The sequence below is a fragment of the Cajanus cajan genome, chromosome 8 (genome assembly GCF_000230855.2).
Source record: "Cajanus cajan strain Asha chromosome 8, NIPB_CcT2T_4, whole genome shotgun sequence".
NCBI classification, from domain to species: Eukaryota; Viridiplantae; Streptophyta; class Magnoliopsida; order Fabales; family Fabaceae; genus Cajanus; species Cajanus cajan.
Genome location: NC_138524.1, coordinates 33169475 through 33181570, shown reverse-complemented (window position 1 = coordinate 33181570; position 12096 = coordinate 33169475). Strand labels below are relative to the sequence as shown.

General features: G+C 32.6%; 1 protein-coding gene across 4 annotated transcripts in view; it reads left to right on the top strand.

Annotated features, from left to right (window-relative positions):
• The window catches only part of LOC109788185 (putative LRR receptor-like serine/threonine-protein kinase At1g56140), a 91905-nt gene that overhangs the window by 31259 nt on the left and 48550 nt on the right, over nt 1-12096 (top strand). For all 4 annotated transcript variants that reach the window (XM_083062392.1, XM_083062391.1, XM_083062393.1 and 1 more), the window contains 5 exons: nt 10299-10370; nt 10459-10533; nt 10645-10716; nt 11465-11536; nt 11807-11872. In XM_083062392.1, coding sequence (XP_082918518.1) covers nt 10299-10370; nt 10459-10533; nt 10645-10716; nt 11465-11536; nt 11807-11872 — 357 coding nt within the window. The remainder of the gene's footprint in view (nt 1-10298; nt 10371-10458; nt 10534-10644; nt 10717-11464; nt 11537-11806; nt 11873-12096) is intronic.

Here is a 12096-nt window from a genome sequence, read left to right as displayed (position 1 = left end):
CTCCAAAAGTTTTCTTCCACCATTTTGCTATATTCCTCAAGTTTTCTCTTTTCCTTTACAACTGTTTGCTGGGTTGCATCAATTGTCCCATGGCTAAGGCTTAAGTGAGTCAAGTCACAATCAAGACATGTGGTACTTGGGCTGCTATGGTTAAGTAGAAAGAGTTGGGCCTTGACTACCAGCTGTAGCTGTTGGCCTAGTGGTAAACACTTGATCCAACAATTGGTATCAAAGCCAAGGTCGCGTGTTTGATTTCCAATAGGAGAAATTATTGAGGAAAAGATTGCTTGTTGGGTCGCATCCATTATCCTGTGGTAGAGGCTTAAATGGATCAAGTCACAATCAAGACACGTGGTGCTTGGGTTGCTACGGTTAAGTAGAAATAGTTACACCCTGATTATTATTTATAGTTTTTGACCTAGTGGTAAGCGCTTTCCAACAACAACCATCTCTCCTCCTTGCTTATCTATTCGTAACAAACCTTATCCAACATCCAAATATTTTCATTTCTCCCCAGTCTCATTCCACATAATCTCCATTTATCTCATTAATGTCCTCCAATTATTCCACCATCCAAGCCATTACAATATATTTGTTCACTTACTCCTAACACATATTGCCACCCACACCCAACCTCACCATCCATTTCTCCATCAATCCATACAACCAACCCATCGTTGAATATTATGCATTCCACTCAAGTTTCGTCAAAACCATCAATCCAAGGCAAAATGCATATACCACAAAGATTTTTATCTATATCATCCATTCCTTATAATTTTTCACCTTTACCAAAGTTTAATCTCAGTTTAGCACCAATTCATATTATGCCCCCCTCACATTCTAACACTTTCAAAAACTGTGCAACCCTAAATGTGTATCACAACTTTGAGGATAAGGTTACAACTGGATCAAATGACAATGATAGAGTAGCCTAAAGAGACCCAATACAAATAAAATTAAATGATTAAAGGACTTTATATGTTGGTCTTAGAATACTAGGATATATTTGTATTTAATTTGAATGTTATTTTATATCCATAAAATAGGATGATGACAATTACAGGGTTGTCCTTAGTAGGTACTAAGTTATAAAGATGTATCTCTTTAACCTTTAGAGGCATCAATGAAAATATATTTGTTTATGTTTATGTTCTTTATAGATTTCTTGTAGTTCTCTAATGGTAGAAATATATGAGCAGTGATAAAGTAGATATTTTCTTTCTATCATAATTTAACATCCCTAACATATCAAAATGAGAGGGATTCAAAGGTTGTAAATGTGTGAGACTGCATGATTGATGATGACATAAGAGTTAATTAGTGTTACCTATACCAACAAGATGCATATAAATTTTAGTAGTTCATCACTTAAAAACTTCATAGTTAAGCGTGCTTGACATAAAGTGATTTTGGGATGGGTCACCTTTTTGGAAATTCCCAAAAAGTTGAGCGAGGACAAAACACACTATAAAATTTTATATTGGTTTGTGGGGATACTCGTTGATCTAAAAAGGAGGCTAAACATTTTGGAAGAGGGCTACCCATGAAGGATTTTGACAAGTGAATGCTTCTAACCAATAAGGAGTTGAGTGAAGTATCACTATGTGAAGTGTCACGGAGTGCAACCACGAAGATGTCTAATCTAAGGGGTGTTACAAATGGTACCAAAGCTTAGTTCTCCCTTCCAATATGTTGTGGTAAGAGGAAGAACCAAACAGAAGCTAATGTGCATGTAACATCCCTAGCACATCGGAATGAGAGGGATCAAGAGGTTGTATATGTGTGAGACTGTACAATTAAGGATGACTTAAAGAAATTAATTTAGTGTTACCTATATCAACAAAATGTTTGTATTTTTTGATAGCTCATCACTTAAAAACTCCAAAGTTAAACACGAATGACTTGGAGCAATTTAGGAATGAATGACTTACATTTTAATATAAAGATTAATTTTAAACCATCAAACTTAATTTTTATATCTAAATAACCATCATTCAATGTTTTAATAAAAATTGAAGTTGATTGATATAAAAACAAGAAACTGTATGTGTGACACCCTCTACCCCACATACATAATTATACAATAAATAGAGATAAATAAAAACCTTTATAAATAAAATCCAAGTCTCTAACCACATAAGGGTAAAAAGCTCACATTCATAAAACATAAATCATAGTCTAATGTGGAAATTACAAAAGAATAAAATTAAGGTCTCCTAATCAATTTAACAAAAGTAATATTCTAAGCTAATCATAACTAAGTCCCAATGTCACATGTCCTATTAAAAAAATACACATAGAATAACAAGGGAGTGAGAAACATCTCACTCTAGTTCAGATGTAGAAATAATGTTAGGCAAAACACACATTCATAACAAATATCACACAAGTTACACATAACGACGTACAACTCTCAAGTTATAAGTACATTGCAATAGATGCAGATTCATTTATCATGCAATAATGTCATGGACTCGACTCACAAAATGCATGCATTTGCCGCTATACGGAAGTTGCACATTTCTCATCACTAGCATGCTGCTACAGCAACATACCTGGGGGCACATGCATTCATAAATACATCACCAGATACCTATGGTACACCTGGAATAGATCAATAAATCTTTGGCATGTGGCCTAAGCGGCACACCTGGAATAGTTCAATACATCACTAGTGACCTAAGGTACACCTGAATTAGCTCAATACATCACTGGCATCCAGCCTAAACGGCACACCTAGAATAGCTCATTACATCATTGGCATGCAGGCTAAGCAACACACCTGGAATAGCTCATTACATCACTGGCATCCAGCCTAATTAAGTGACACACCTGGAATAGCTCATTACATCACTTGTATGCGGCCTAAGCGGCACACCTAGAGTCATATATGCACATGATGCATGTCAAACATTCACTATTTTATTGACTTAACACTTCACTTATCATGTCTCATCATATCTCATCACTCGTCACATTTTACATCTTCATAATCATCCCATAAGGGCACACACATAACGGTTCTCATCAAAAGTTCATGTCCCTATTTGTTCCTCGTAGGGTTTCTCATAGGAACTCATAATGCACTCTATCTCATATCAGAACTTATCTATTTTAAAAATTAAAAACTTATTCATACTCATAATCATACAAGGAACGCAACAAAACAATAAAAAGCAAAATAGAAAACATTCATAAAATGCATGTTTCCATAGTTAGGCAAAGGATTGAGGGTCAATCCTTCTATCAAACTTGTCTATTTTCAAAATTAATCACATATGCATACTCACAATCCTATAAGGAATTTAACAGAACAATCAAAAAGCAAAACATTCATAAAGTGCCTGTTTCCATAGTCAAGCAAAGGATTGGGGGCCAATCTTACTATCAAAGTTTCCAATTTCAAAATTAATCACAAATTCATACTCACAATCATATAAGGAATGCAACAGAACAATCAAAAAGCAAAACAGAAAAAATTCATAAAGTTCCTATTTTCATAGTCAAGCAAAGGATTGGGGGCCAACCCTGCTATCAAACTTATCTATTTTCAAAATTAATCACATATTCATACTCACAATCATATAAGGAATGCAACATAACAATCAAAAAGCAAAACAGAAAACATTCTTAAAGGGCCTGTTTCCATAGTCAGGCAAAGGATTGAGGGTCAATCCTACTACCCAACAGTTATTCTCACATCCCCAGGTGAGGTTTCTTACTCTCTCTTACCTTGATGAGTAAAAGATGAAGCACGAGCGAAATTAGGTTGGTTCTCTTCTTGGAGCCCTCCTTGTTCTTCAGAAGCGTAAGAAGGAAAAGAAGTGAGAAGCGTGAAACTAGGTTTGGTAACTTACCAACTCCTCCTTAAAATAATAAAATAATTAATATTAAAATACACTTTACTAAAATTTCTTTCCTTCCTCTCCTTATAATATAATTACTAATAATTAAAACATAATTCTCCCTTTATTAAATACATGAGCATATCCATTAATAAAATATATTTCTTAAAATTACTAATGTATTACTAATCAAAATAATAATTAAAAGTCATGTCTCATAAATAAAATAGAGTTCTTATAATTAATTAAGTAATATCCAAAACTCTAAAATAATTAAATTAAATACCAAAATAATAATTACAAATCATGCTTTATAACAAAATAGTGCTCATATGAATATATAAGTACCAAAAATCCAAAAATAAATACATTAACATACTGAAATAATTTCAAAAATATTATTAACATAAGGTATGAAAACTGGGATGTTACAGTATGCAGAAACAATTCTTAAATCAGTACTAATATAGGAGAAGTCTTTGTATGGAGAGGTTAAGAAAAAGAAAGGAAAACGATTGTTTTACCCTCTGATTGTTGCCCACTCCTCTTTCTCTCCATTCTTATCTTGTTCCTATTAATTTTAATTAAGAATTATTTATGACATAAGCAAAACTTATCACCTAAGCCCATTTTTCCTATAAATACCAAACTAACCCGTCCTCATTCTTTACACACAAACCCATATCTCCTTACCCCACTTTCCTCTACAAGAGTTCCAAACTGCAACCCTCTCAATCTCTCATTTTTTTTTCTTTTTCCTTCTTCTAAACACTAAACCATCTTCCATCTCTTTCATCTTCCATCCAACAACCTTCATCACCTTCTTCCTTCTTCCACCACAATTCAAGAGCCCCAAACCTTCTATTTCCTTTTACTCATCACCTTCAGTCACCCAAGGTATGGGGGAGTGATGATTGATCTCTTTAAGCTTTTATTTTACTCTATTATCATTTATGTATATCTTGTTGATTAAAAATGCTAATTGATCCTACATGATCTACTACTGTTATGAAATTGTTGGAATATTTTTAGATGTATTTTTATTTAAATTTTCTTAGAAATTAATGGAAGACTCTACCAAAATATTTCCAAAATTTTTAAAAGTAGTTTCATATTTTTCCAAAACCAAGAACTTTTACCTAGAAATCTACCAGTCTAGATCTGGATTAAACATGACTGAATCAAAAATTCATAACTCTCGTTCTACTTATCCAAATGATATGAAACTAGTTTTGAGTAGGCACTAAGAACCTCTCAGAACCACTTCCAAGAGAAATGCCTTTACAACAAGAGAAAGAATTACAAAGAAAAAGAAGTAAAGCCTAATTTATTACAACTTCAAGATCCAAAGTTTGTTTTCCTACACAAGGAACAAATAAGTGTCAGTGGTAAAAATTATTGTTGTAGTCTTTGCTCCTCCTAAATGTTTGAACTCAAAATCCTTCAAGGCCAAATAGTATCTAATGAGTACTTCCTCCATGTTCTCCACAAACACCTTAAGAGGCTACCTTGTGGTAAAGAGCTTCTAGGCAGACCTACACTTCAAAAAAAATGGCTCAACAAAACACTAGAGTGATGGAGTATTACTTGAGAAGATGAATTGTTGAAGTTTTTTAAGCTTTCGTTCTCCTAGACCCAAGCATCACCTTCACTACTTCTCCTTCTCCAATGGATGTTGACTAAAAAATAATGAAGAAATGTGTTGAAAGATGGTGCCACTCCTTCAAGATGAAGAAGATAAACCAAACAAAGAACTCACCATAAGTGAATGAATCACTTAATAAAACTTTTTAGGTTGTTGAACATAAGAACTCTTGGAGACTCTGTGAGAGAATTTGATAGAGTAATTTATAAATCAAAATCTATATATACTCAAAAAAGTGCCTGAATTACAGGTCCAAATGGCTATATATAGGATAAGGTAGTTTGTGGAGAAATCTATGCTAACTAAGGTTAGAACTAACCTTGGTTAGCTTAGTCTAACTCCATGTGAGTTGGATTTTGAATTTGAATTCTCTTTCCCTCCTAAGTCACGTACAAAATAGGGAGAATGAGACTCAAATTTAGTCCAAACTCAACACAAATGAAAAGTGAGGGAAGCATACAATAGGTGTGACAAGTGGGCAAGGCTAGGCTACACTAGGATGCAAAGTAACAACCATGCAACCTAGTGATGTGGCAGCCCATGTGCAACCACATGTGCAACCACATGTGCAGCCCACTAAGCACTCCTATAAATGCTAAACAAACATTTTTTCAAATGCTAAAGGAACCTCCCTAATCTATAGGCAACATAAAAGATGACAATGACCAAAATATAAGGCCCAAAGAAACTAGGACCCTATAAATTAAGGTCCTAGACCCTACAACCAATGGTCAAAATACAAAACCAAAAATATTCTAATACAATTACTACTAAAATGAGTTTCAAACAAGAAAAATGTATAACAACTATAAGAGCCTTCTAAGGTAGGGTAGGCCTCCAAAGGTAGGGTACCCTACAAAATAAGGGTAGGTACCCTACAATTCTTCAAACCAGCTTTATCATCCTTCTTGGTCTTATCTCTTCCAAAGGGATCCTTAGGAAGTAGGTTTCATCATTGAGGAAGTTTAAGAACAAGCAATAAAAGCACAAATAATAAAAGATAAACTCGAGGACAATTTAATGTAGCAAAACTCAAAGAATGCCAAAGAAATATACAAACTAAAACTAAGGGAAGATTTGGAAGCTAGAACTCAAAAGAGTCTTAGTATAGGTTCTAGAATTGGATCACAAAAGCAATAGACTCAAGTCCACTTCCAAATTAAATTCAAATTCAACTTAAAAAATGTGACAAATATGTATTGTATTTTTATTTTCACAAATCTCCATTCCCTTGTTTTAGAAAATACTTTTCTCTTTTCTTGTATTTTATTTTCTATTTTATCTTTTCTTTTGGAGAAAAATTGTGATTATATTTTTTTAATATAGATTTTGGAAATCTTTTCACAAATGTTCCTAGAAGAGAAACTCAAAATTGCAAAATGATTTAGAAGTAGAAAATAAAAATTGAATCAAAATTTAGTGGAAAATTTTAGTGCAACTCTTGCTTTCACTCGTGCTTCATTTAGGACATTTCTAAACTTCAAAATAGTAATTTCATTCAAAATATTACAGAACCAAATTAATTTTCAATTTCACCAAATTTGAATTCAATTTGAACAAAAAAAAACAAGAAGAAACAAGAAATAATAAAAACTACAAGACATAAGGAAACCTAACTCTATAAGAACATATTAATGATCTAATAACATGTATGAACTCAAGGATTATAAACTAAAGCACCAATACTGATTGGCCAGCACCTTTATATGTATATTTTTAAGATTTAAAAAAAAAAGTAATCACCTCAAAGTGTGATAAGAAAGAATTACACATGACTCTAAGACAACATACTTTTGCATAGATTTCAAAAAATAAAGCTAAATTAGATGATCTTTTTTTAATATTTTCATTCACATCACAACATACATTAAAATAAAGGAAAACATAACAAACATGAATACTAAAGCCATACAACAAGATATGGTTCATATAAAACTAGATCTAAAAAAAATGAACCATAATTGTTTTTTGAAGACATAAAAGTAGATCCATGATTTAGCATATAAATACTAGATCTACCACAACAAAAACTCAACAAGACATGTAAATATTTTCATGAAGAAGAATAAAATATTAGAACCAAAGACAAGTAACTTTTACAACCTCATGAAGATGACCATGCTTTAGATACCAAAAATGGAGTTAGCTTTAAAGATGGCTACTGTTTCCTCTAGCTTCTTCCTACTCCCTTGATCTTTATCCATAAGGTCCTTTGAAAGAGAAGAAACTTGAAAATGGTGGAAAAATGAAGGAATGGAAGTAACTTTTCCAAAGAGAAGATGACGAAGAAGGTTTCTCACCACAAGGAAAGGATCCTTGATAAGAGATTCAAATGAAGTTTCATTTAAAGAGAGAAACTCTCAAGACTCTTGAAAGATAGAGAAAATTCAATCTCAAACTCATATCATTCAAAAGTAACGTCCAAACGATAGATTACATGTATATATAGAGTTTGATAGCTTGTGGTGAAAGTTAAGCTAACCAAACTTAAGCTAACCAATATTTAAGCTAACTAACTCTAGTTAAAATTTGAAATTCAAATTTTAACTTCTCTTCTAAAATGGATGTCCTTACTAGATGTAAAAGAAAAAATGAGAATTCACTACATGGTATGGTGTAAGAGGTGTGATGTGGGTGAGTTAGTAAGATAGAGGGTGTAAAAGTTAGCATGCAAAAGATGTGACTAATGAGTGAAACATGTGATTTGGTGGGTGATGTGTGAAGTCAATGAGAGAGTATATGGACCATAAATGGACGTCCAACTAGTGGGAAAAGACTCCCTACTTTCTCTTGGCCCAAACAAACCCAATAAACACATTTTTCCCCTAAACTACTAAATACACACCTAAAGGAAAAAGTTACAAGGAAATAAATTTCTAATGTATTTGACCTAAAAATACAAGGTCAAAAATAAAAGAAAATATTTATAGAGAAGAAGAAATGGATAATAAAAAATAATCTAGAGCTTAACATGAACTTGGACCTTTGTTTCCTTCAAACCTAACTCACTCTTCTTGAATCTTGTTGGATTTAACCTATAGGCATGATTCCATCACCTAAAGCCTCCAATGGCCATGTTCCATGTGCTCTAGATCTAAAATAGCCTATAAGAGCTTGCTATGTGTGAAGTGTGATTGGTGTGACTAGTTAGTGAGTGGTGCATGTGACTAAATAGAGTGTGTAGCCTACGCAAGGTGCAAGGAACACCCATGTGGACATCTCACTCATCAGAGTAGGGGCCACCCACTAACAGACCCATTTAATTACATGTGCTACTTACTAATTACACTCTTATATATTCTACTAATTACACCCAAAGATAAAAATACATTGAAATAACATTCTATATTACTTGACCCAAAATACAAGGTCAAAATAAAAAAATATATATTTACAAGTTAAAGAAATGAACTAAAAGATAATTCAAAGCTCAATCATGAACTTGAGCCTTCTACCTTCAAGTCTAACCTACTCTTGCTTCCTTTATTATTTCCTTGATTATTGTTTTGTTGGACATACCGACCCAGGTGTCCAACTCGTAGTAGGTCCTTAATTTTATCACACAGTGCCCAACACTCCTTAATTATATGATCGACATTACGGTGATAATGACAATGGTTGCCCCTATTGGCACCTTCATGCCTTTGTCCTGATGAAGGCAAGATGAGGATTTCTACATTTAGGGCTTCTTGGAAGAAAACATTTGATTAAAGAGCATTAAGATGGGTGTAAGAGTTATACTACCTCAACCCTTGAGGGGGCTTGCTCCTTTTAAACTTGTTGTCATTATGTGGTTTTAACCTATCAAGGTTAGAATAGTCCCCCCGGGTGTTGGTAGAATTGGTTTGGGTCTTACATTGATTTACTTCATGCTCTTCAATGAAACTAGTTGCCCAAGTTTTGAGCTCGTTCTGAGCTCTTCCAACATGGCATTAAGGGTGATGACTGGGTGGACGTTGCGTATCTTGATTGCCATACTGGAGAATCTTTCTATGATTGCTCGAAGGGGTTCAGCGTCCCCTTGCCTAAACTTAGCAACGCCACTGTTGAGGTTTATTTTATGCGGTCGACTATTTGCATATCCATCTTTTAATGAGTGTTTTAAATTGGCATTGTTGGGGATAAATCTACGGTTGAGTTGAGTATACCATATTTTTATTTTTGGTTCTTTTTAGGAGGTTGGGAAGACTCTACACATGACTATATTGTGGTGAATATAAAGGTGCATTTGTGTTGTGAAGACAACGAGGTGTTCATTTGGATAGGTTGTCCTGTCGTACCCCCTCTATAGGGCATTTGGTGGTTTTATATATCATATAAATCTGAGCTAGTAGGGGGAAGTGGCATGCCATAACATTTGTGACCATATCTACATACTTGATAATATAGTTAAAAACAGTTTCAGATGAATTATCGTCATGCTTGATCCATCTAACCTAATTGTACAACTCGTCCTGATGAATCTTGGGCATAGCACAGTTCGTCTATGGGCCTTAATTAGCTTGGCCTACACGAACTGCCTTAGACTCGGGCAGCACAAGGGGAGAAGTGCATAATTTTCGTATATATTATATGAGGAAAGAGTGTAATTTTCTCTTTAAAATATACATAAACAAAAACAAGAAAAATAGGTAGGAAAACTTAAATAATAATGCAATATTTATTGGGAAAAACATTCAAAAGTTAAAACTATAATTAATCAACTAAATGTGAAATTAATTATATACGTGTTAAAGAATTTCTTATATATTTTGTTATAGTAGTGTGTGCTCACAATTTATAATAAATTGTGCATTTCTTCGTAGGAGATTCCAGGGTAATTCTTTTGAAGGCCCAATACCGTTGTCATTTTCCAATTTGACTTCTTTGATAGAGTTGTGAGTACTATCTCTAATTAGTTGTGTATAAGCTAGCTTTTAATAATTCATGAAAACTAAGTGCATCATATTTAATATATTTATGAAGGAGAATAAGCTGTTTATTAAATGGGAGCTCTTCAAAGCTGGCATTTTTGAGGAATTTGAAGTCTTTGAATATTTTGTAAGTACACAATTAATTAAGTCTCCCAAATGACACGATGCCTAGTAGATAAAATTCCTTGCATGCTATTTGTTCAAATGCAATGTAACAATTTGGTTCCTATTGTTGCAGAGAACTGAGGAATAATAATATTTCTGATTCAATGCCATCGTTTATCGGACATTTGCAAGATTTAACCCAGTTGTGAGTATCACTGCTATATATACACTTTACAGGCATATCAGCTATCTAGTAAAATAAAATAATATTTCCTACAAAGTAACAAATTTGGAAATGATGAATTTATATTCTGGTGTAAAAGTTTTTATATTAATTACTAGTGACTAACGTTGTCATATATTTAAATAATTGTAAGCTGGGTGAGTTTTATTATAATTCTACTTATTCACTGTTGGCTCACCTTAATCACAGTTAGACTAGACAGGCACGTATTAATAATAAAAGAGTAAGCATTTATAGGAAAAGAAAATATAATAGAAAATAAAATAAATTTCTTTATAAGTTAAAATTAATTTACACATAGTTAATTTATAGAAATATTTTCATATTAGATTCTCTAATTTTTTTATTTTTGGTTAAGTTAATTTTAATTTATGAAAAAAATAATTTTATTTTTGTTTCTTACTTTCTTTTCATATAAGTGTTCCTACCGAAAATTATCTCAACAGAAAGTGGGAGAAAAATGACTTCTAGATATTAGGGCCCTAATTAGAACCAAAATGAAGAAAGAAAAAATTACTTGTTTAGCTTTTTTGTCTTTTGTACTTTCAAAATTTTAATTTTTATGTGGCGAAAATATTCTAATTCCAACTTATTTTTAAAACAGGTAAAATTATTGACCAATTTTTCATTTCTTTGTTTATATTGGTAGTTTTCTAATTGTGTTCAAGTTGCAAAGCTAGATAATTATATATATTTAAACTGGTTGCAGGGATTTAAGCTTCAATAATATCACAGGACACATTCCGGACTCAATTTTCAATCTGGGTTCACTTTCTTACTTGTAATATGCCACTCCTAAAGCAATTTTAATTTATTTAGTAACATGTTTGCATAAAAAGTTAAAGCATATATTTTTTAGTTAATAACCTATACACTGTCAGTAAAATTCTTTTACACTGACAATCAATTATATTTTTTAATTGTGTCATGTCACTATAAACACATTTACTTTTAACAGTGAGATAACACAATTAAAAGATATAATTGGTTGTCAATATAAATTTTTTTTTCACTAATTAACTCTATATTTTTTATTTACTCTTAATTTTAGGTTTCTTGGAAACAACAAACTCAGTGGTACCCTTCCTACCCAGAAAAGTGAGTTTCTTCTCAACATGTGAGTATGCTTGACTTATACGCAAAATTGTAGCTAAAAACAGGTGTTTATACAGTTTCGTTCATCATTATTATACATTTATACTTTAAAATACTGTTGTGTACTGGTTCACGGGCAACGACATTCCCCAATTAGACAAAGAAAAATGCTTCGAAACAAAATGCCAAATTATCTTCCCAATCGTTAAAAAATTGACAGCTATCACTTTTTTAATATAAGTATTA